Raw genomic sequence first — 26,082 nt, 5'->3', positions numbered from 1 at the left:
ACACTTTCCTTCATCGATCAGGAAAGTAAACAAACCTTTGCCAAACGCAGGGAGAGAATCACAAAAGGCATCCGAGCATGGAGAACACGGCCCTGGTGATAAATAAATGATTGGAAATTAAACACACACTTTTGTTTGACATCCAGTATTTATTTCCTTCTTTTGTTTGTTAGCTCAGTTTAGCAGCTCATATCTTCAAAACTTGCTGCTGCTGCTACAACCCACAATATTGGCGTGCCTGCTTAACCTGCTATAGTCGGGTCGATGAGGACTCGCACCCGAGTGTTGATACCGCGCTCATACCTGTCGAACTGAACTGAAGGATAAACATACACTCCATTAATGAAGGCACCCGTACGGTACTGGAATGTTTGCCTTCTTAATCCATGGTCGGCTTTTTCCTTTTTTTTTTCGTCTCCTTTCGTCCTGCGTTCTCCACTTTATTTCTCCTTGTGAGATTACCGCTTTTGCACTACCTCATTTTCCTTTAGAATGATTGTGGTGCAAGGGCTTTAGCGCTCTATCAGAGTATAATAAGAGTCTAATTTTCTTCCTATCCCCCTTGATCATTCTCTCTTCCTCTCCTCCTCATCCATCATCTTTTTCTTGCATCTCATTCCATGAATCTTATTTGCTCGTCTCATCACCTTCACGTTTTCTCTATTCTTATCCCCCCCACCCACCCACTTTTCCTATGTGTCCAAAGAATGTCCAGGGGGGGTAAGAATAGGGAAAAAGTAAAGATGACTAAGCTCCATGTCCATCCAAATGTCCATCTCTTCTTTTTAAAACTTCAATTCAGCACCTTTCGGGCCTTGTATCAGGCTGCGTAGCTGCAGACTCGTCAGGGTACCCATGTAGACCCATTGTTGAAATATGGCCCTACAATGGGCATGTGAAGCATCAGAACTGGACCAGGGAGCAATGGAAGAAGGACTCCCGTTCAAATGAGTCATGTTTTCTTTTCCATCATGTGGATGGCCGGGTGTACGTCGTGTGCCGGTTGCTTATCTGAGAAGGAGATGGCACCAGAATGTACTTGAGAAAGAAGGCAAGCAGGTGGACGCAGTTTGATGCTTTAAACAACATTCTGCTGGGAATCCTTGGCTCAGGACCCTCACCTCTTCATGGTAACAGTATTCCCTGATGGCAGTGGCCCATTTCAGCAGGATAATGCGTCCTGACACGCACACAAAAATGGTTTGAGGAACACAACTATGATTTCAAGGTGTTGACTTGGCCTCCAAATTCTCCAGGACTTAATCCGATTGAGCGTCCGCAGAATGTGCTGGAAATGAGTTCGATCTATGCTCCTTGCAACTCCCAGGACTTAAAGAATCTGCTGCTCGAGCCAGATACCACAGCACACCCTCAGAAATCTAGTGGAGTCCATGCCTCAGTGGTTCAGAGCTGTTTTTGGTGGCACATGGGGGACCTGCACAAATTTAGGCAAAAGGATTTAATGTCATGGCTGATTGGTGTAGTCTTCCTCATTATTTTTTCCCCCTCTCTCTTCTATTTTTCTCTGTCGCTCTTTGTTTTTCCAAGACAGGTGATTATGAGAGTGTTAAGTCCTGATTGGAATTAGCGAGTACGCACCGTGCCCGGCTCCTTCGAGTGAGAAATCACTCCGTCAGTGAGAATAATTGAACCTAGGCCCGGGTGCCAGCTCATTACCCACAGATCATGGTGAGCCAGGGCACCTTAACAGGAGACAATAATGACTTTGGGGAATTTGGACTCCCACTGTGGTGAAAACTCTCAGTACGGTGGAGTCAAAACAAGGGACATGCAGTGTGCAACAAAACATGACCATTCTGCTCAGGGAAGTCTTATTTACGCATGGTCAGACCATAAAAGATTGCCATGAAGCAGTGTGGGTGTGTGTCGTGTACCTTTTGGTTTGTGTGTGTGTTTGTTTGAATGAAGTACATTGACCTTGAGAAACCTTTTGATTTGCCTTTGCAACAGAGTTCAGGTTCTTTTGTTGACCGTGTGCTGGAGTAGCCATGCTTAAAAGCATTAACATCCATCAGGCCATAAAAGCTCCTTTAAAAAAGCACTTTAGAGTTAAGCCGTGTGTTTTTCTGTACCTTCCCGTTTCTGTGTTGAGTGATCCACACCTGCTTAAAATTACATGCTCAGAAATTGTCGCGAGGAGATTGCAGGTGCCCCGTCGGCCGTGATCGACACGCATGGAAAATGCGGCAAGTATACAGCATGCCACCCAACGAGTCTGTACTTTTCTACACCTATTAGACTAAATACCTAGACGTATTCAAGTTGGGGCTGGGAAAACAGCCCAAACTTGCCGAACGCACCATATATCGATTCAAGTTGGTTCGTTCCGCGTTTTCGTGGCTGTCCCTATGTTCCCGCACCGACGTCTTTCTCGGTGAGCGTCTTCGATTCTCTTTCTGCTTTTATTTGGGTCCATTACAGTGCGATGCTTTTTGATTCGCCTCGGCAGTGTAATATCCAAAGCACCGGGAGGGCATCAGCATCCCATCTAAGACTGAAAGAGACCCATTTAAACCTGAGACAGCCTCTTTACATTTGCATGAGTGGGAAAGAAATGCGAAAGCAGTCAGTCGGGAAGGGTTTGTATTGTGACACGCAGGGACGGAGAAGAAGAGGGTGAATGGCCTCCGATGCCGTGGGAAGCGGATTGTCTCGGGACGCATGAGGAGCTGGTGTTTTCCCCCTGTTGGCTGAGAGGTCTGGCCATCAGAGGAACCCATTGCACGGTTTCTTTGCAGATTAAGCACAGTGAATGCATGAATGTGTCTGTTATTGGGCTTGAATTCTAGCCTCATATCTTTTCACTATAGACACTTTAATATAACGCTGGCAGGCGATATTATTGCCAGAACTGCTGAGACCTTCAATTTGAGATTTTTAAAACCGAGAATCCAACATTGCTGAGGTTTATAACTGTACAGGACCTTTTTTTTTTTTCTATTGGCCAACTTTTGTGTAATTGTATTTGCGCAGGCCGAGCACTTTGGTGATTTCTATTTAGGAAATGTATAAATGCGGACTTTAAATTAGTACAGATTTAGGTACAACAGTTATGTTTCACATTATAACTGTAACAGAAGCTTCCTGCCGCATCATTGAAGCGACGCATTTTTCTGTGCAAATGAACACACTCAAGTTCAGGAGGAGGTTCATTAGTCCCAAAAAGTGAAATTCGGTCACGTTGACACTTTCCCTGAGTCAGCGTTTCACGGAGACATATTTTGTGTGAAAAAAGGAACAATGCTGCGTTTCCACATATTAATAAATCAATGCGCTCAGAGTGTTGGCTGTTCAGCCAAGGTCTGCATCAGACAGGAAGGGGGGTGGGCGACGCTTTCCTAATATTTTGTCTCAGTGGATCGAAATGCGTCTAGCTGTACGGTTACAGCTCTCTGGTTTCCTGCTTTTGTTTTCGAGCTATAAATCTTGTCTGCATGTAAACAGGCTTCCATGGCGCGAACAGATTTTATTCTGTATTGTGTTGTGGAATAAAAGCTACCCGTCAAAGAGGGAATCCATTAAACGTTGTGTTTGAGACTGGTCCGCTTAAGTGTTGACACACGGATCTGCTTTCCTGTGAGTGATAAGCATTATGGGAAGTCTGACATCCTGTGCTGCCGAATCGTACCGGTTGGATATGGGTGGAGGGGGGGGCTGGTCAAAGCAGGTGAGATCGGGCTCGGGAAGTTCAGTGAAAGGACAACATCTGGCTCGTTTTCCTTGAGCAATAAAATGATAATACTGTACTTTAGTACGTTGCACGAATAAACATGTGCTTGTGTTTATCTGCATGGTGTTCTTTGCGAAGGTCGAGGTAGGTCGTTAATATTACAATAATTATTTAGGAAACGCTTTGTGCACTTATTTCTTTGCTTGGCCTAATTTACTTTTTTTTTTTTTCATGCCCCATACAAAATAAACACACATGCACAAATCTGTATGTCTGAATGAGTGACGTTTTCCATGCACGGGATTCAGCCCCATGTCCCCTAGCCTGGCCATCAAGCTTCAAAATGGTCAAGAGAATGAAGTCATGAGACCAGAGAGCCAAGTGTCAGTCCCTTACACCGGTCACTGAGTCGGTAATCAGCCCCCGCGCTGGCTCTACCCCGGCTTTACACCCTGCTAAATTATTCATAGCGTGCTATGAAGTGTCTGCAGTCAGAAACACCTCATTTATAGCCGAGAAGAGATGTAGATAGCTCTTCAGCAAGCTCATTATCACTGATGACCCTAATATTGATATCTTACCTGCAGAAACTGAGCTTGTTAGCTTTGAAAAAATGCCACCGTTTGCCCACACCATTTTTTTTTTTCTGATAGCAACGAAAGACTATTTGAAACCTGATATGTAACTCAAATGCTATGGGGTTTACTGCACACTCTCAGGTATTGCATTTCATTTTTATTCCGTTTGCATTTCAGTTTGTGTTCTTTTCATACGTAGTCACACATGCACACACACATTCAGTGACCTTCACAGCATAAAGCTGGATTAATCACTTCAATTGTGGGTAGAGAAATTGTCCTCCCTCTTAATCACTTCGAAATGGTGATTAATTAAGGAATGGCAGCCATAAGCTCACTTAACGCTCAAGTGAAGACATATTCAAGTGTCCGTTGCCTTTTTTTTTTTTTGGTGAGGATGCCGTAAGTCATCGTTTCATTTCAGCCCAACAATGAGTTAAGTGAACAAATGTGGCTTTTCACTCATTCTTGCTAAAAAAAAAAAAAAAAAAAAAATCAATTTAAAATGAGAATTGAATTTTGAATGTGTATCGTTACCTCTGTCGAGGATGACGGTGACCGCGTCATGCGTTAAACTCTCATTTGTCACCATGCTTAATTTCCTTTTGTTTCAGTTGCACGTGTTTCATAAATGATTAAAGAAACCAAGCTAAAACCCTTATGATTTCCCAGCATGCTCCCCACCAGGCCCTTGTCTGATCCCCGGCCGTCAGGGATCATGTCAGAGCGGCCTTGGACAAAAGCAAATTGCAGTAACTTGATTTTCAATAATTCATACCCTCTCAAAGCTCCGTGTGGTATGAGAAAGCGTTCCTGTCTGTGGTTATTGATGAGCGCCTGAGAGTTTTAGGCACGACAGGCTTTAGGTTTTCGTTATTGACTAAGTGATTGATTTAAACCCTCATAATTAGGCAGCCTAATTTAATTAAAGTGCAATTTAACGATACAGCCGCCCCACCAAAGCATGCCCTGGCATTGATAGATACGCCCGCGCGCGTACGAAATCGCAGTTGACAGATGATGTATTTGGCGCAGATGCGTTGCATTGACTGTGGGGGAGCGGAGGAGAAATCCGTTCCCGTGGTCCTGCTTAGCAATGCCGCTCAGCGTCCCCTCACTTCCCCTCTCCCGACTCATGATCTGGACAAATGCGACCAGCTCACGTTTCTGATTTAATTTAACTAATAGCATTAAAAAACCTGTTCAGCTTTAATTTTCTTTAAGTAATTCACGTCATAGCCCAACTTTTATACGCCATTAGCAGTGTCTCAGGAAACGAAATGCAGACAGATTTAAGCGGTGCCATGTCTCTGTTGATTAAAGCAGAAGGAATTAAGAATGGCATGGAAACGAAGTCAAGGTGAATAAAAGTGGAGCGAGCACTTACAGGAAACTCCAGCCACCGCCATATTTTTTTTAATAGTTACAAAAACAAACAAATCGGATTCTTTTATGAGCACTTAAGATTCTTTTGATCTTTATGTATGGTTGCTTTCGGGTCTCAATTTATTAAAACTGAATATGTATATTGATTAAGACAGATCTTATTGAAAATATAAGAAGAATGAAATTGAATAACTAGAAAAAAAAAGTTCAAAGAACTTAGAAAAGTTGTGATTTCAGCTATAATAGCGTCTTGCATAGATTTCGGAGACAAATATTTTAAGTGCATAAAAGTAATCGTGAGACGATAGTAGTGGGACGAACCCCTGATAGCGCTGCTTAATATGTACATCAATCGTTATTGTTAAATAAATAATGCGCCTATATAGGAAGCAAGTTAGTGTAGCTTAATGCATTAAGATTAATTCACGTTATAGGTCCATATTACTAATTTATTGTTCCTTTTTTTTTTTTTTTGGTCTTTGTTTTTAAACCTGAAATACTTCTCGGCTTAATTACTCTCGCGTAGTCTCATAGGTCAGGACCGCATTACTTTTATTGATGAGCCATCTTCGCTCCTGAAAAATGTAGCTCAGGCGCTGCTGTGTAATTTGCAACACGTGCATCTGTTGGAAGATATTATTGATCGACGCACGGTATCGACTTGGCATATACCTTGCTCTTTTTGTCATCCAGCCTTTCTCGTAATGTCAGACAGGCTGCAGAATGATAACCGGGTAGGTTGACGAGCGATTCGATCGATACAGAAGGCGACGGAGCCGGGATTGAACATGATTTGAGGCATTAACAAAGCTGATTGCTCAGATCGTCTGTTAAAATCGCATAACAGTCAAAATGATGTGTTCCTTACTGACACGAGATATGCTTTACGTCTCATCCAGGTCCATTCAGGCACAGTCGTACGGTATTCATGCCTCTAGATTGGATTACTCAGGCCCTCTTAGTGTCCGTTTTTTTTTTTTTTTACCGAATGTTGGTCCGGCATAAATGCATATAAATGTCTGAGAACTGCTGAGCAGTGTGATAAATAGACTGCTGTAATAGGGGTCATTGAAATAGGCGATGAAGATGAAGCTCTGAGGGTTGAAAGGGTTAATGTGAGGCTACAAGTCAAGTCCAATTGAATCAAGTTTTCTCCCTAAAGCTTTAATTGGGATAATGGAAGTTGGCTTTAAGGGACAGCTGTATTATAATGGGTCTTTGTCAGGAATGGACGTGCCCGTTTCTATTTGGGTTTGATACGGCCTCGAGTGCGCGGCCTTGTCGGCGTGTCCCAGCTGTTTGGAAATATTATCCAGTTTGACAGTTTGGATGGAAAGTTGTTGAATGGATCATAAATAACCTTCGATGGTTTGGTCGAAGATCTGCTGCGCCCACACTGAAGTGTGATCCGAACGATTCTTAGCAAAGAGTGTAGAACCTTATTATAGCATTTTGAAGGCTGATCTAAAGATCATTATATAGTATAACTTAGAACGATGCATTCTCAACATGTGATCTTTTTGGATTTTGTGTGAACGTACCGTGCCGTACATGCCACTATGCTCGTAGTTACAGTACAATACCCTGATTTTTGACCCTCTGTCCTTCCTAAAAGCCTCATTTTAGGTGAACCCATCTGGACAGGGCTGCGTCCCTATCACTCATTAGATTACACTGGACAAAGTGCACCAGTCTACTTGCCTGAACATGACCTTCTCATGGCCTCTCGTGTATCATAAATCAGAGTGTGTATTGAAAAGATTTAAATAGAAATGCATTATCATATCTTTTATTTAAATAGAACAGAATCCAAATGTTTTGTCACCCTTTTACCTCTCAAGTTTTGCATGAATGACTTCACACACAGTGGTTTCCTTTGGCACCTTCTCTCTGTGTCTCCGTCCCTCTCGGTGTCTTTTTTTAGGAGGTGCACCATGTGTACTAATTGCCACTTTATATTTTCAGTCCGGAGCATGACTGGGCTCTTTGTAGACATTTCAACAGTCATTGTTTCAGAGTCTGCACAAAAATCACCTTCTTCCTTCTGTTCTTCCACGGCTCATTTACGAGCTCCTTATGTTGCATGTAAAAACAGATGCCGAGGCCAGTGTGGAAAGGGAATTCCAGAGCTTGGTGTTTGGTTAATGATTTTGAGATATACTTTAAATGCTGACTGCAGTTAGATCCGCGGAGATAAAGACCAGCCATTATCGCTATCTTCCCGTGTCAGGTCGAGCTGCCGTGTGGTTTGTTTAGGACCATTGTTCTGGGTATTAATGTGACCGCTTGACTTGTACGATGTCACCGTCTGACTCATGAACCCAGACAGCCCGAAGTCATGAAATCATCTAGGACATTTGGAATTGTCTAGTAATTGTCTGGTTGCTGGTCCCTCGATGTCTTTTTTGGGGGGGAATAAAATGACCTAAAACTAGGAACTTTTTAATTGTTGTTTATTTCAGGTTCTTCCATTGCCATTTCTCTGTCTCCTTCTTTCTCTCTTTCTCTTTCTCTCTAACTCATACTTTTTTCACACACACTGCACAAGGCCTAAGTGTGTCAGCAGATGTGCCCTGCTGACACCCATAAGCTGGTGGTAAAGGACTCAGTAAATGAAAGTGAGGAAATCCTGTCCCCTTTGGGTGAAAACGACCTCTGATCGTGTAGGACAAGCAGAACTCATTGGGAAAAAAAATAAAATAAAATGATGAAGGCTTTCCGTGATGCTGGTCTGTCACCTTGTCTAAGTGTCTCCGGTTTGGCAGGTGGTCAGAAGTGAACAATATAATGCCTGCCAGCCATCTTGTCCCTCTTAAACTATCTCTGCTCTCTTCTCTCTCTGATTGACTTGTTGCCTTCAGGGACAGACAGTACCTGGTAGTTCTCTTTCTGCACAAAGGATCTTGGGAAGGTACCATGCTTTAAAGGCCGACTTTCTATCTGAATTTTTCACAGAAACCTTGCTTTCTGCCAAAACTATAAGAACATGCCAGGCTTTCCAGTCTGGATTTGCAGACATACAGTGATTTCAACTCTTTAAATATGGGCACCTTGGACCTTGAGAAGACAACATAGTTTGAACAAGAGCCGTGCCTTGTACCCATAATTTAAGAATATACAATGCGTTCGTCCTAAACTTCGGTAATCATTTTAACCAGAATTAGTTTTTTTTTCTTATTTAGACTTTGTAGCTTTATACCTGAGTTCTGGGAGTGCACCATGCTTTCCACCTAAATTTTGGAACGGTACCATGCTTTCCAACCACATTTCGGAAGGGTGCTGCCTTTTCTCATCAAACCTAAAGAATGTACCACTCAGAATTTGCAGAGATACTTTAAATTTGGGAAGGGGCCATGCTTTTTTTTTAATTTTATTTGGACTTGAGGTAGATACTTTGTTTTCCACGTAGACAGCATACTTTGAATAGGAGATATATTTTACATCCAGAATTTAAAAAGATACAATCCTGTACATTTATCTTTCTAACCAGATTTTGGGTGGGTGTTGTGTGTTCCCTTAAACCTTGGAGCCTCACACCCAAGCTTTGGGAGGCCACCATGTTTTCCACTTGAACTTTGCGATGGATCGTGCTTTTAGTCCAGGCTTTGGGAATGAAGCTCCAAAGGATGGTTTCACCAAACAACTCGCTTCTGTAAATCTGAACTTGAACCTTTAAATCACACACTCCTGTCGCACCTTTAAAAAACAAAAACAAAAATCCAGTTAAACCAAACTCATTCTCATCACATAATCTTTTTCGCTTTACAAACAATGAAGCTGGGAGATCCTCTCTCTCTCTCTCTCTCTCTCTCTCTCTCTCTCTCTCTCACTTTTTCTCTCTTTCTACGCCTTAAGCAGCTTCTGTTACTGGAGTTAATGACTTGTCAGTGTCAGTGGTGATGAATGTGAAGCCGCCCAGCTCCTCCACGCCATCTTAGAGCTGTCACAAACAACGCAAGCGTGTGTTTCAGTCACCAACGATCTGCCCTTAGTGTTCTCCCCAAGACATCCTCCCTCTGTTTGTCAACCCCCCCCAAAATATATTTTTACTGACTTGTGATTGTCTGCTGAATTCTGAAACACAATATGTGTGACTTGTGATGGATGAAGTGGCCCGTGTTTTCTTGTAAATGTACGTATGCAATTTAAATCAGTGTTTGACTCTTATTGAGTGAAGTGGGCCATTCGCTCCAAGATCGGAATCAAGTCTGAATTGAAAATCGTGAAACAGGTTTGCGCGAGAGATCGTTGTCGGGACAAGTCTGTTATTTTCAGCTACTTTTCATATAAATTAATGTTTGGATGACATGTAATTAAGGCTCTGACAGTAGGGGTGTGTTTGGAGACAGAGGTGATTGACTCGTTTTTACAGGCGATGGGATACTGTTTTTCCTTTTTTTTTCTTTTCGATAGAATTTTCACGACCTAATCCTTTCGACAAAGGAGTGACGGAAAGAAAAAAGCAAAAGTGAGCGGAAGGAGGAAGGGAGAGATGGTGATGAAGAGGAAGAAAGCAGAGGAGACAGAATAGGAGAGACAGTCTCTCCTCCGGGCTGCGGGACGCACTTTGTAGAGGATGATTGTCTGAAAAGGCTGAATGCATTTCCATATAAAGACGGCGAAGCGCTTATTTAGCTGTGCTTGACATTTCGGCGGGAGGCGAAGGTTAAGGGTGAGACTGGCGGAATATTAATATACGTGGCTAACAAACCAGCGCTGGGTGTCGCTTAGCGTCTGGGTTGCGCGTTCGGCCTTGGAAATGATCTCCAGTCAAGGACTCGAGTGGAATTAGAGAGGGGAAATTCACTCGTCATTATGCAGATATTTCCTCATTTAATTCCGGAGCGCTTGATTGCGCGTTAAGCCTCCTTCTTGTTCTCCAAGGAACAGAACAAGGCATAAGCAAACACAACCAGTAAGCGTTTGCACGTGACGTCTGATGCGGCAGCTTTGTCGCCTAAACCTCCGGCGGTGTAGCGGTAAAGATGTTCAGAGTAAAAAAAACATGAAGAAGAAGAAGAACTTGAGTATAAAAACACCCGTTTATTATATCGTATTAACTGTTAAGGCAAACCCTGGAGAACTCGAGCTGATTGATGGGAGGAATCGATTTCAGACATTTTTCGTTCTACTTTTGCTCAGTGAAATACTGAGTCACTCCTCTTATGTCTTACTAAATTAGAATAGAGCGAGAGAGAGGGAGCGAAACCAGGAGTGTGTTTCAGAAAAGTAACCTGTGCTGCCTACTCAAGCTGTGTTCAGCATGCATAATGCTGCCTGATGGAAATCCCCCGTCTGACTGCTGTTTGAAGACATTGCACACACTTCCTCGTCTGCGTATCCGTAATCCACTACACAACGTTATTTTCTAGCATTTTGACTATTATTTCTGCAGATTAGATTTCCCACAGGCGTTCCTTGGCATGCCATATATTTGCTAACATACTGTAGAGGGGAAGCTGCAGTGTTTGGAAACTAGGATTGGTAGAGCTAGAAGACGTATGTTCTGTTTACCTGATGTAACTGCTTATAATCTGGATTTTTTACTTTTAACATTTACATTATACTTGTAGGACGACTTTCTCACACACTAATGGAATCACTGCTGTCTGGCTCACGGATTACGTAACTTGTCTGAATAATGAATTACATTTTTAATGAATTACATTATAAATGGCGGACCTAACGTGTTGGATTACTTGTTACATCAAAAAAGTAATCCAAGTACTCCAACGTTACTTTGTAACACGTTACACCCAACACTGCTTATTATACATCTGGGCAGTTGGGGGTTAAGGACCCTCCTCTAGGGCCCAACAGGGACAACTTGTTGGTCATGGGATTTGAACCTGGGACCTTTCGAACCATAGCCTACAATATTATGTCTACAATAGAAATACTCTTATTTCTAATGGTTTACTTTAACCGAGTATGGTTGTCTACGTGACAAATAAAAGTAGAATTGAAATAGAGTTGGACATCTTGCTAGCTTGAAAATCCAGTAAAAAGGTTATTTGTGATTAGTGCACCTTCATTACGTCCGTCCATGCACACAAATGTGTAAAGGGTTTGCTAAAACCAAACGCAAGGTACCATACCAAAAAAAAATCATAATAATAAAATAGATATATAGTTATGGGTTCTACTTGGTATCCTATGTGATTTGGTTTTGCATCTCGAGGGACAAACCAAGAAACTTCTGCATTCTTGCAGAATAAATACAGTGAATATCAAGTCAGGTCACGGAGATGCACCTTACTTTCTATTTTTTTTCCCCCTTCTTTCCACAGGACGAAGAGGAGGAAGAGAGGGGCAGAGACGAAGGCAAGAACGGACGGATAGAGCCGGTGGGCCGGGCGGACTCCATTTCTCTGGAGTAAGCTGAAAAGCCAGGGCTGCATAATGAGGCATTATAAAGGAGCATTTTAATCTCCATTCTCCAGTCTAATGCAGAGACTCTGTTAGCCGTCAGCCGGAGTAGAAAGCATTTATGGCATGCAGTTTGATTAATTTCAGATTCAATACAAACAAATGCAGCACGGGGCTAATAAAATTGTCTTTAGGTTATTGGAGCATGCTGTTCTCTTCACAGTGAGTCTCCTGTGCGAGGATCTGACTCCAGGGCTGCTTTTTACCAAAACGCACACATACACACACGTACATGCAGTCTGCTGCAGGCCTGAGTCTGATTGTAATCACTTAATTGAGGTGTCTATTTGGGTTCCTCATCGACCCACATGTCTTAATGGCTGTCTGGATTATAGATGGCCCGGTATAGAAAGAGATCCAGACTAGTCGAAGTGCATAACTGAAAGCCTTTTCAGCCTCCCACCTAGAAAAACTGCTACGTTATCCTGTTCACTTCTCTTGTCTTTTGTTGTGTCCCTGTTTGTTTGTTTTTTTGTTTATCTGCTCTCCGTGGTTGTCTCGCAGTGACCTGCTCCATCCGGTGGAAGTGTCGAATGTTGGCGGGCCGCTGGGAATCCACGTTGTGCCGTTCAGCTCCAGAGACAGAAGGTAAACCGAAGTTCAATGCAGCAACCTTTCGTTAGCTCATTAGCCGAAACCACATGTGGTCTTTTCTTCAACTTTATTATCCATCTTTCTTTCTTTTCACGCTGTAATTGAATGCTGAGAGCGTTCCCATGTTAGCCACATCGCTCCATGTTGTCCTCGACCATCTCGCTTTCTTTTCTTTTTTCTCTTTCTCACAGCTCCCCTTGAGTTTTTGACAGTGACTGACATTGTTCTGCGTTCGTTCAGTTTGTCTGCATAACCTATCTTATCAAAGGATTTGCCTTTCTCCAACAATGCGAGGCACATTCTCTCTCCTCCTCAACAATGCACCCCTGAAACATGTGCGATTTCTCCTTGACTGCGCATGCCATTTTCCATGGCTCCCTTCCAGAGCTCGCACTGAATAATAAATTGAAGATTCAATGGCTGGGGTCTTGAGAGAGTTCACTCAGGGTGGCAGGAATGATTCTGCATCCCTCTACAGGCTGCAGGAGGGGACACAGGACTCAATGCGCAAGAGGAGACGCAGTTTTTACGGTCGAAGAGGGGCGCGGAACACGGCCAAGCCAATCCAGCTAAAGCGCCAGACCCAATCAGGGTAAAAGCTCATCACGAAACGATGACAGTGGCTTCTTTAGTAACGACCCTGTGTTCGTCCAAGGTCGCCTTGAAAATTCACTAACAAATGAAGGAAAGTCTGCTTCGTCATCGGATGTCCCTGTTACGTATCCTAAAAGGATTTTTTTCATGGTGTTTCAGGAGCTTTGGATTGAGGCTATACATAGTTGACCTTTAACCAATACAGATTAATGCCATTAATTTAATAAAGCTTTTAAAAACAAAACAAAAAAAGGAACTAAGTCTTAAAGCGATATTATAAAGATAATGTCTCTTTATAAGAGATTAAAAGATATGATGAATAGATAGATGAATGGATAAATAGATGGTAGGATACATTGATGGATAGATAGATAAGCAGGTAGATGGAAGATTGATGGATGAATAGATGGATATATGGATGGGTAGTTGAGTGTATGAATAGATTACTAGATAGATGGATAGGTAGATGAATGAATAGTTAAATGAATGGATGGATGGGTAGATGAATATATGGATGGGTAAAGGGATAAATAAACAGATAAAAGCATAGATTGATGGATCGTTAGATGAATGGATAGTTGGATGGATGGATGGGTAGATGGATAGATAAATGGATGGGTAGTTGAATGGTTGAACAGATTACTAGATAGATGGACGGATAAGTAGATTGATATATGAATGGGTCAATGAATAAATGGAAGTATAGATGGATGGATGGGTAGATAAATGGATAGTTGGATGGGATGGATGGATGGATGAATGGATAGTTAGATGGATAGATAAATGGATGGGTAGTTGAATGGTTGAATAGATTACTAGATAGATGAATGGATAGTTGGATGGATGGATGAATGGATAGTTGGATGGATGGATGAATGGATAGTTAGATGGAAAGATACATGGATGGGTAGTTGAATGGTTGACTAGATTACTAGATAGATGGATGGGTAGATAAATGGATAGTTAGATGGGTAGATGGATATATGGAAGTATAGATAGATGGATGGGTACTGTAGATGGATGGATAGTTAGATGAATGGATGGATGAATGGGTAGATGGATGGGTAGTTGAATGGATGAATAGATTATTAGATAGATGGATACATAGATGAATATGATGGGTAGATAGATAAGGGATGGGTACAGTAGATAGATATACGGATGGGTAGATGAATGGATAGTTAGATTGACGAATGGATGGATGAATAAATGGATTAATGGATGGATGGATAAATAGATGGATTGATGGACGAATAGATAGATGGATAGGTGGACATATGGATAGGCAGAAAGACAGACAGATGCATAGATAGATGGATGCATGCATGCTTTATTGATCCCGAAGGAAATTTAAGGACAGACTTAAAAAAAACTACTGAGAAAAAAGTGAAACCAAAAGAAACTTAAAAAGAAAAGACTAGAGACTTCAGAGCGACTGAATGTGCTGCCACTCGCATCAGCGCCCAGAAGTCTTAACATCACATTATTGCATCACGTACCTTCCAGGACTAAATAAAAGTGATTTCATCTTGTCCTTCACTGCCTGAAGTGTGTCTTCGGATGCTGCTAAACTCCTGTTCGTCCTATAATCAGTGTCAAACTAACAAATATCTCGAACCAGAGCACTCAGCTGTGCATCACATCCTGCTAATAGCTTCATTAGGGCCTGTAGCAGTGTCCCTCAGACTGCTGTTTTCCATTAGCATTCGGACAGAGACCAGAGGGTTCAAACCAAAAGATGCTATCTTCACTCTGAGACTGGAACCAAGCATCTGCTGTTAAGATAAATATGCATGTGTACACACACACACACACACACACACGCACACGTGCATGCTCACTCCAAGGATAGTGAATACATTATTCCAATAATGAGATCTCATCCCGTGACCAGTGTGAACTGTAAACAACCAGCGGTGTAATTGCGGCGCATAAATGGATTCTGATTGCATTATTATTCAATTAAAGGCAGCGGAGGAGAACAGGTGGTCTCCCTCTCGCTAAGCATTCTGGGCCATCACTCAAGCGGCGGGCGGCTCTGCCACCGATCGGATAATGATGGAGCTGCAGATTCAGCCAGTCACGTCTGAGGGTCCCGTAATGACTGCAGCTGGGACAGCTCCAGATTAAGATCCCGCTACACTGACTGAGAAGCCTCGCTCTTATTCCGTTTGTTAGTGCCGAAATAATTTTAATCAAACAAGAGGCTGGAATGCCGGGCCGAGCAGGGTCACTCCAATCTTCTCTCACTTCAATCCAACATTAATAGCTTATGAATAATAAAGCACAGCAGATCCCAGATCGGTCCTGTGGGAGTTTAGCTCACACTCCTGGTCAGTCATTGTCTACTTTATGAAGATAAAGCATGTGTGGCTTCACTCGTACAGAACAGTGGACTTATCATCTGTGATCACTTTTTGGGGAGAACATTTGTTTATTTTTAGATATCCAGTTTTTATTTCTCTTCATCTTAGCCTTCCTTCCTCCATGTCTTCCTCTGTACAGTATTCATGTCCATGTCTACATTTATATTCATGACTAATATCTTCGTATATCTGATCACCTTGCATATTTTAGTTACAGTAGTCGGATTAATTTGTCATTCATTTATTCATTCATTTGTTCATGCAAATACTTGGCCTGTGTCTGTTTTGCTCATGTCTTACAATGAGTTTTATTCTTAACATTTCAGATTAATGGAATTAAAACCATAGAGTTTTTATCATAGTGTCACATGATGAAGGGCACCACTTTACATCACTTTATTTCCTTCATTCATCTTCTATACCACTTATCCTGTACAGGGTCACGGGGGCCCTGGAGCCTATCCCAGGAGACTTTGGGCATGAGGCGGAGAACACCCTAGACAGGGTGGCAATCCATCACAGGGCATCACATATTTACAGCTAATTTGGGAACGCCCATTAGTCTAATCTGCATGTCTTTGGACTGTGGGAGGAAACCCACCAAGCGGGGAGAACATGCAAACTTCACGCACATACGAGGAGGGACTTGAACCCTCAGCCTTAGAGGTGCGAGGCAACAGTGCTAACAACTATGCCACCGTGCCAGTAGCAGAAATACAGCAATTATAAATTTATTTCCTCTTGTAGGGCCTCTCAGCCAAAGCGGTTAAATGGTGACATGCCAGGCCAACTTTATCTCTGACCTGCCCTTTGGACGTACATGTCATAGTGAGGACCTTAAACACAACCCTGTTTAACACCTAAGTACAATTTAAGGGTGGCGTTTTAGACCATTCTTTCACCACCATCATCATAATCATCATCATCATCATCCCAATTGAATAACAGTGCTTATCGCTCCAGTACATTTCCAGAGATGTTTAAAAGGCCAAGAAACATCGATGTTGCTTTGGCGTTTTGTGCCGATTTATTCGTTATCCTCACTAAATCATCCGTCAGCTTTCTGCAAACGTGGAGCTGTTGGTGACGACACAGTATAATTCGTGTTTTTTTTTTTTAAGCGTATTAAAAGATAGTGCTCAGCCTCTGCATCTAAATATCCGCTTTAAACTTACAGCAGAGGTCGACTGTCTGCAAGCACATGATATCTTTCATTTACCCTTACACACAAACACACACGTACACATCAGAAACCCGAGAAAAGCATCTGATTATTTTTACCATTTGAAGTGAAAGATAGAGTGTCGGAAAGGAATACTGATGCGCTTCAGACCATGCATGTGTCTTCTTAAGACCTGCTCTTTTTTTTCCTGTTCACTTTTTAAACTTGTCAAATGTGACGGTGCGATGCAGCTGCCTGGAAACGATGGCATCTCAGGGTTTGCGGATTACTCGCGACAGTGCCCTTCACAACGCGCAGCCGAGAATCTGACACCACAGCAGTTGAGAGACTTTCTATATGTCAGACCTCAGCTCCAGTTTCTAGTGTCAGTTTTGATGTGTGAAGATTCATGGCTAAGCCTCTGAGCAGCTCAGCGGAATATAGTTTGGCCGAGATATATTCAATCTCACTCATATTCACAGTGGAACATCACCTTCATATCACCTCTGCTTCCTTCCTAATAAAGTTTGAAGCTTTACCGTATAAATTCGCCATCTCTTCAGTGCATCTTCTGCCTGCTTTACCAAAGCATGAAGGCACAGACTGTTTCCTGTCTGTTCTCCGCCCGTCAGGTCTGTGGACCCAGAGTGCACGCTTCTCTAGCCATTCATGATGATGATGATGATGATGATGATGGATTATTATAATTATTATTATTTGTTTGTTTGTTTTAGTGTGTGTTCACTTGGTGTATGATAGTTTCACCGTAGCATATTATCAGAAAATTAAAAATAACTATAGGTTTGATGTTGTATTGATGCATAATATCACAACTACCCTCAGCCCCAAGCCCAATCACTTTACAAGATGAGTTTAATGAATGTATAAATTTTTTTTTTTTGATGTATACATCTCACAGCTCATGAAAAGCTCATGAAAATCAAAAATCAAGTATCTCAAAATATAAGAATATTTAATGTCAAGTTTGAGTAAATTATTATTCATACTGTATAAATGGTCAAGTTCAAAAAAAAAAAAAAAAAAATATATATATATATATATATATATATATATATATATACACACGCATGTGTGTTTATTTACTTTTCACCCTATTGTGACCTCATATAAGAAAATACCCTCTGCATTGTTCACCAGTAGCTCATTTACACCTTCGCTGAAGTGGCCCATTTGGAGGAGGAGTTATAAATAAAGGGAGTTTGTAATGTATTGGTGGAATAAAGCATTATCTGAATGGGATTAGTGCTGGAGCACCAACGGATACACGCTTTGCAGGATCTTCGAGACCTGTGTTAAATAATAAAAATATGAGGCCTTTAATAAAACTGTCATTCAAAGTCAAAGTTCCATTAAACATAGATAAGTATAGGTGATCGAATTCTTACTCGCTGTGACCTTTAATGTTGCCTTGATGAAAGAATGCAATAGTGAGCAGATGGATATTGATAAACTGCCAGGATTAAAGAAAAAATGACACCAGGTTGTATTATTATCGTAGCATGCCTTGTGTTATGCGTTTGTGTGTGTGTGTAATACTGTATATATATATATATATATCACGTGTAATGTTAAGTACTGCGCTGCACGTCAATAACACATGCTGTGATCGTGCAGGACTCTGGGGCTGCTGGTGAAGAGGCTGGAGAGGGGAGGAAAGGCCGAGCGCGAGGCTCTGTTTCAGGAAAACGACTGCATCGTGCGCATTAATGATGAAGACCTGCGAAACATCCGATTTGAACAGTAAGCCTTTTAAAACACCGTCTGGGCTGGAGTTATGTTCCCGCTCCTCTCTTCTCTGTCTCTGTAACACCCTGTCTGCTCTGGGTATGTTCAGCTACAGCTGCATTTTCTCTTTAGTCCTGCCCGCAGTATCAGAGATGCCCTTCTACTTTTTGTGCGGTGTATTTTTTATTTATGTCTGTTGTTTATCCCCTCTCTCTCTCTCTCTACTATATATATTACTATATACCATATATTGGGAACATCAGTTAATCTGCATGTCTTTGGACTGTGGGAGGAAACCGGAGTACCCTGAGGAAACCCACCAATCACGGGGAGAACATGCAAACTCCACGCACACAGACACCGAGGTGGGATTCGAACCTGACCCTGGCGGTGCAAGGCCACAGTGCTAACCACTGCCTAAGCCACCATGTGTGTGATCAAAACACATAATTATGAGGAGACGTGAGAAAATCCACCACAATGTTGATCATGCAGAACCCAGTTGTCCTTTAAACATATTTTCTTTGGCTGTAACTCTTTCACTCCTTTAAGGAACTTGTTTTATTCTGTTGACACTTTAAAAAAGAACAACTTGTTTTTAAACAAGTGAATCCAAATGTGGTTTAAAGTTCTTAGAAAAAAATTATTTTACACATCTTATCTAGTTTTAATATTGAATAACAAAAATGACTCTCGCCATGATTAAAGCTGGCATGGCATTAAAAAAAAAAGAAAGAGAGATGATGATGGACAAACTCAATGATCTTTTTTTTATATCCATCATCAGTAGTAGTGGTGGTAGTGTAAATGGGATATATATAGTTTTTGTCCTTTTTAGAGAAATTAATAGCATATACAATTACATGACATCACTATTTTTAGTGAGAGGATCAAAGCCATTATTCCTCCTCCGTATCTCTCACACCAGGTCCTATTTCTCTCCATTTCCTCGGAGTGCTCCGGTCATGCTGGCGCTGCCAAAGCGTAATAGTGTCCAATAGGACACAGAGAACTGAACGGACAGTAACGTCTAACTAATTCTACACACCGTGTGAAGGAACTACACGCATAATCCAGAACAACAGGATTTTCTCCCAGAAACATTTCAGTTCAAGTTAGCACACTCACAGGGGAAAAAAATCCTGTGTTTATTTTACAATTTCTCATCTTTAATATCATTTATCTGGGAACTGTCTGTGTAGGGTGCTCCGGCCTGGGCGAAGGCCAGACACAATTTACAGCCCAAATCTGCACCTGAACAATTCTTTAGTTTCAGCCAGCGATTCTCTTCGCAGTAAACAGAGCGAGATGCTGATAACCCCAAGATCAAAAGGAAAGAAAAGACAAAAAAAAAAAACAGATTCTATCTCTGCCCCTCTTTTCTTCTCGCCTCCTCTGTCATTTCCTTACTAACTTCTTTCATCCCTTCATCTATCTCTTTTCTTTTTTTTTTTTCTCTGACTGGGTGTCATGCAGAGTTTCAATTCAAAGAGATATTCTAATCTTTATTGGATTGTTTTGCATGGATAAATATTTAGTGCTGCTTAATCTAACTCGGTGTAATGATGCATTGATGGAGTCGTTTATTATTCAATCAGAGGCGGGGAGCTGTGTGATTAGCCGCGTGCCGTGGCTCTGCTCGTTAACACGCGTGCCCGCGCTCGCGCACGCACGCGGTTGTTTACTTGATTTCGGAAGGGTAGATTAGCATAAGAATGGAGAGAGAGGTCTCTCGGTGAGGCGCCGTTACTCTCTATATGCAGAGACTACACTAAATGAAGAGCTTATTACAGAAGTGCCTGTCACATGCACACACTCACGTTCACGCACGCGTGACGCCATTCCTTATAATCCTTCGTGCTGGTGGCTTGTAATCGTAAAGGTACGGATCTTACGGCCTTAAATATACATGTGTACCTAGGATTTTTTTAAACTGTGTGTAAAAAGTCCAAATCTTCTCTAGTAATTGGATGACAAGAAAACTGGCACAAATGGATCGGCCATAACGTAGACTCCATAGCATGTGGAACAGTATCTTCTAAATGAAGATAGCTGTTTTGAAATGTAAAATCCAAAGAGAGTGAACTAAAGACGGCGCCCTGTTGACATCTCCAAAACATGCAGCTCGAATGGTGGTAGCGTAAAACATGGGCACTGAATGGTTCAATGTTATTAGTTCATTTTTAGAAGCTCCTCTAAGACGAGATTTCATTAACATCCTGCAGAATGTGAAGAGACGTGCTGTATAACGCGACCTGTTGTTCTTTCGGCTAAGGGTTTGCCTCACGGACCAGCCGATCGGTATACTCACCTCGGCACAGGTTTTTACGCTGGACGCGCTTCCTGAAGCTAACCCTCCCGTTTTCGTCTGGGCTTGGGACCAGCACAAAGGGTGCCCTGCATCCAGTCTCTGGGTTTTGGGGCATTTGGCTGGAAATCGAACTCAGGCTTTCCACATGGCAGGTGAGAAGCCTACCACTGAGCTGCCAATGCCGTGCAGTGCCAAATATTGTGAAAGCGTTTGTGCGCCACATTGCATGTACCTACTTCTTCATCTGAAAGTACAGGCTTTGAGAAAGTTGAGCTGGGTTTGCTCACCCTAATACGTTACAGTATTCGTGCAATTGATCTTTACACACACTTTCTCGCTTCCCCCAAAAGTTAACCGTTAAGAATTTGTGTAATCACCACTCACGGTGTCTGAAGGGTTCGATTCGATTATACGCAGCGCCCCTCTCTGTGTGGACATAGATACTGGCCTTGAGCTCTAATGCATCCCTGCTTACTCCCCACGGCTCTGTGATTATGTAAATGGTCGATAATGTAATATGTGAATTAGCCTTGTTTCCAGCTGCAGCGGTGCAATTAGCCCGCGATTAGTAATGCTGATTTGCTGACCTTTTACTGTGTCATCCTCTTAACTGGACAAGTGACTCCACTACAAGGAAACTGATGTTTGCCTCAAATATCTGTGAAAGTAAATAATTTGATCCATCTGTCTGAATATCAGTGCATCAGGACATTTCACATTGCCTTTTTGTTTGTAATGTAGTTTTAATTTTTCACCACTATATACCTGTTTGTTCGTTTTTTTTCACTTCTCTAGAGCACAGGAATTATTCAGGCAGGCCATGCGTTCCCAGTTCATCCTCTTCCATGTGGTTCCAGCAGCGAGGAAACTACAGTATGAGCAGTTCTCTCAGACTGAGCTGAGTGTCCAGCCTGGCCCTGGTCCTGGCCCCGGTCCTGGAATTCCACCCCCTGGAGGTCCTGGTCTCAGACAGCTCCCGCCGCATCCCAAATCTGCTCCCAGTCCTAGCCGACTAACTCCCGAATCCAAACCAGGCGAGCGGGGCAGCGTGGTGGTCGGGGGCATCGATTACAGTCCTAAAAGAATGTCCAAGAGCGGACCTCATTCTAACATCAATCACCAGAACGTGTCTTCCCAAGTGGAACCTTATCCCGGATCAACGTCCATCATCAGCCCAGCCAACAAGAGCACGACCCCCACAGGCTTCACCAAGAAGATCGGCCGCAAGTTCAACGTCCAGCTCAGAAAAGGTGAGAACCTGAAACGACCCCGTGGCCTCGGTATAGTGATGAGTAGGAGGTATTAACATGTGCTAATCATAAACATGAGGCAATATCCTGGAGACACTGAGAAAGTGTAAACGTGGTCTGTTATATAGTATCACAGAGATTTTCATTTGTATTTTTAAATATTAGGATATAACATTGTGCATGTAATTAGATTTTATATTATCCCAGTGTTGGAGTCATTTACAAGCCAAAGTCCAGCAGTTATAATGCAAAGCAAAACGATCGCGCACTAATCTGTCAGTCGGTTTTAAACATTTGAATCCAGACCTCCGTTTAAGATTTGTGTTGTGTTGTATACTAAACAGTTGGGTTCTTCAGTGGTTAATGCATTTATTTGCCAAACAACTAGTAACTACTGTAGCTTGATAACTCATAAAGTTATAAATGTAAGCGCCTTTAATTTATCAGAACCATAAAGTACATTTTGGACAGCACTTGGCTTTATTTTAACATTATAAAAACAAATCTTTCCAGTAGGAAACTTCACTATATGGAAGTTATAACTGTGTAAACACCCGAAGTGTAATAACCTCACGCCATCTCGCTTGTGTGTACACACACTGTACATCGTGTCATCACTTGGGGCTAAGACCCCTGATCAAAGGACTAGAAAATTTCTTTATTTTGTACCGTACGTAGCTTTTTTTTGTGTGTCTGGGGGTTTTTCCTTTAGCTTAAAAATGGACATGTGAAGCACCTTTTTTTTTTTTAAACCCATTTCAAACTTTTATAGTTTAGAGAGTCTTCTCATTAATTGTTGAACTTTTTTTTTCTTGCTATCTAACATCCTAGCTGAACGTCATCCGAGCCCAAATGTATAAGCAGCGTTCCGCGGGCGTCCTGTAATGCATTGAAAGCGATCGCCGCCGATTATTTTCCGCTGTAAGAAGCAGTTTCTGTAAAGCCGGGTTCGATTTCACCCCCTATTAATGGCTGATGATATCTGTTTTGTCAGTGCAGGGATTGTCTGTGTGTAACTAATATAATTAGCACTTCAAAGCACTATAGCGGGCATGGTGAGCGATTGTGAAGCTCACGCTTACTGTCAGCCTGACCTCCTGCTCTAGATCCTGCAAATCTATCTCAGGGTGCATGAAAACCTCACGTCGTCTTCTTTCAGAACATCAGTATGAGGACAAGTCTTAATTATTCGTCCAAGCGACTACAAAACGCGTAAATACGCGTGTAATCTCAGAAGACCGTGTTGTGTGTCGTAGCAAGGCTCTGACAGCAGGTTTCAAAAGGACGTGCGGAAACAGACGGCGAGATTAAGACCCCGCCCGGTATAATTCCTCATATGCTGTAATCACACATTTCAGCGTGTTTAAATAAAGGCGAAGATTAAAAGGCCTTTTTGTCAGCAGGTTGGACGCACAGTAAGAGAGAAGAGCAGCGGAGACGCAATTACTCCCCTGACAACAAACAACAAACCCCCGGCAACCTGTCCCACTGGGAGAAATATTCCGAGGTCATGCACATCGGCTGCTTTAATTGAAAAGACAGCTGCAGGCAGGGAGAGGATTGTTAGCTTTAGCCACGATTACGATACACGCTTGTCATGCACTGCCCTGTGTGGTAAATGGGAACGGCGCAGTTTTTGTGTCTGTGTGCTTTTTTTTTTTTGGTTCCCACGGTAATGATTGTGTGTGTGCCCGACGGAAAATACATGAGGCATTACTTAAGTAGTTTTAAAAAAATCAATCCTAGTTAGCATTACTACTTGTGGTGATTTAGTAAGGTATCACATTGACATAGGACATGAGGTTTTTGTTGCCATGTGTCACATCTAGTGGTTAATGCATTTAATTGCCAAACTAGCTTGCTAACTCATGAAGTTATAAATGCAAGCGCCTGTAATTTCTCTGAACCATAAAGTACATTTTGGACAGCGCTTATATAAAAGCACATATTTCCACTAGGAATTTCTGCTATGCACCCGAGAATAAACATCCACACTATGATGATAAACTTACACCATCTGGCTCAGGTGTCGTAACAGTGTACATCAAGTAGTCACTTTGGGTTAAAACTCTCGTTCGAAGGATTTGAAAATGCGTGTGTTACATCTACAACTGATTTGAAGGATTCTACCCTGTTTTTACCCCATGGTAGGGTGACAGAGTACACTTTCATCCCCTGATAAGTCACTGGCTTTGTACATGTATTGTACTGTATAAAGTCACCGGGTTTGTTCATGCTGTTTCTAATGCTGTGTCGCATGGCAGCTGAACAACTCGAAAGACGGCTTACTGTATCTTCCGTCTTTCGCATGCATGAGCTCACAAACAGCTACTATTAGTTTGTCTCGCTCTACTCTGCCTGACCGAGTGAAAGTATACAAGTCATCACTTCCACACAAAAGGCATGTCTACAGTACTTTTGCTCTCTTGGACTCCAGGCCATGAATAGGCCGTGGCGTTATTGAGATTTGAACGTGTGATCCTCCTGAGGTTTGCGAAGTATTATTTTTAACACAAGTTCTTTGCACAGACTGTAACATCCTTCGTTTTTGCTTAGTCCTGGTTTCCTCCTTAAATAAATCATGGTCATTGTTTTGTCTAAGGCGTTACTCTCTCAGACCTCACAGAAGCAACCTTGAATATTTTCCCTGAATTCTTCTTGGTTGAACTGGAAAACGCACACCATCGTGTCCTCCTCATTTCGTCTTTTTAAGATTTAACTTAACGAGAAGAGAGAGACAGAGAGGGAGAGGGAGCTTGTATAACCGCGTGCCTGTCGGCATGTCCGATCCTGATGCAGGAGATCCTGAGAGCTGACGATTTGGCGCGAGGCTTTATCAGAGCTGGCGGGAGGTGCTGCTGAAGGCAGCTCTAACACGAGAGGACGGTGTTGCGGGCTAATCGCAGGGAGTCATCGCATGCCGACTCCAGCTAAACAACCGCTACACACCTCGGCCCTTCTGCCGGCCTCACAGCAAACAGCTGCTTATCCACAGTCCTCTCATTTATAGTGGAGATGGTGAGATTGACCCCGTAAACGCAGACCTGATTCTCATATAAACTGTACAGTCTGCCAGCTCTGACCCGGTTCTGCTCCAGTGAACCTCCCGCCGGCTGCGCCTTTATTTACAGTCTAACCAACAGCAAGGCTTTCACCATTCGGGGAGAATTACTCTAGGTCGCTTTTTCCTTCATGTCTGCTCAGCTTTTTGTGTTTGTTTTTGAAATTCCAGTTTTACAGCCTAAGCTCTTTAAAACGTTCAGATTTCTGTAGCAGGCCATGTTTGTTTTTTCCTCCATGGCTGGTTTCTGGAAGGCCAGTGAAATGGCCAATTTGGGCTTTTTCTAAACGAGACTCATTTTGGTAATTTATTTAGATTTTTTTTTTCCTCTTGTTGTTAAACAGGATCTGTAATGGCTAGGGCTTTCTTTATTTTCCTTTATTAATCATTCTGTCCTAATCAAATAACGGACCAGGCAGAACCCAATTTTCACCTCGGTCATAACGGCCCTTTTTGCCTTCTAACCAGTAGTTAACTTCATTGTTTAAAATCAGGACTTTTTTTTTGCCTAATTTGGAAAGAAAAACATTTTTTCCTCCACCATCGATTTAAATTCACGTTCCCGGGACAAATAAAAGGAAGTGAAGACATCAGTGAATAATTAGCCGGCTGTTGAAGAGGCATCGCTCTAATTACCTGATTGAGCACCATTAGCGCTGGACTCTCCTAATGTCCTAAGACTTGGAAAAAGCACATTGGATTATCTCTAATAACCTCTCAGGCCAATCTTGTTGACTCTGATTGCCTCTTCTCTGCAACACAAAGTCTAAAATTAGACCCATGAACAGCGAAGATGGATCCGAACGAGGCCGCTGTATGTTTTAGTGCCGCGTGTTTACTCTTCCCCTGGGTTGAGAAGTCCGAGAGCGGTGCTTTCTGAGTGGCCCAAATAGTCCAAGTAGCCTGACTTGATG

General features: G+C 42.3%; 1 protein-coding gene across 4 annotated transcripts in view; it reads left to right on the top strand.

Moving 5' to 3' along the window:
• Positions 1-26,082, top strand: part of pard3aa (par-3 family cell polarity regulator alpha, a) — a 408,352-nt gene that overhangs the window by 181,113 nt on the left and 201,157 nt on the right. For all 4 annotated transcript variants that reach the window (XM_053493817.1, XM_053493816.1, XM_053493815.1 and 1 more), the window contains 4 exons: positions 11,946-12,031; positions 12,589-12,672; positions 18,436-18,561; positions 21,653-22,107. In XM_053493817.1, coding sequence (XP_053349792.1) covers positions 11,946-12,031; positions 12,589-12,672; positions 18,436-18,561; positions 21,653-22,107 — 751 coding nt within the window. The remainder of the gene's footprint in view (positions 1-11,945; positions 12,032-12,588; positions 12,673-18,435; positions 18,562-21,652; positions 22,108-26,082) is intronic.

The sequence above is a fragment of the Clarias gariepinus genome, chromosome 4 (assembly GCF_024256425.1).
Source record: "Clarias gariepinus isolate MV-2021 ecotype Netherlands chromosome 4, CGAR_prim_01v2, whole genome shotgun sequence".
NCBI classification, from domain to species: domain Eukaryota; kingdom Metazoa; phylum Chordata; class Actinopteri; order Siluriformes; family Clariidae; genus Clarias; species Clarias gariepinus.
The sequence above is the reverse complement of the archived record's forward strand: the minus strand, read 5'-3'. Positions and strand labels throughout refer to the sequence as shown.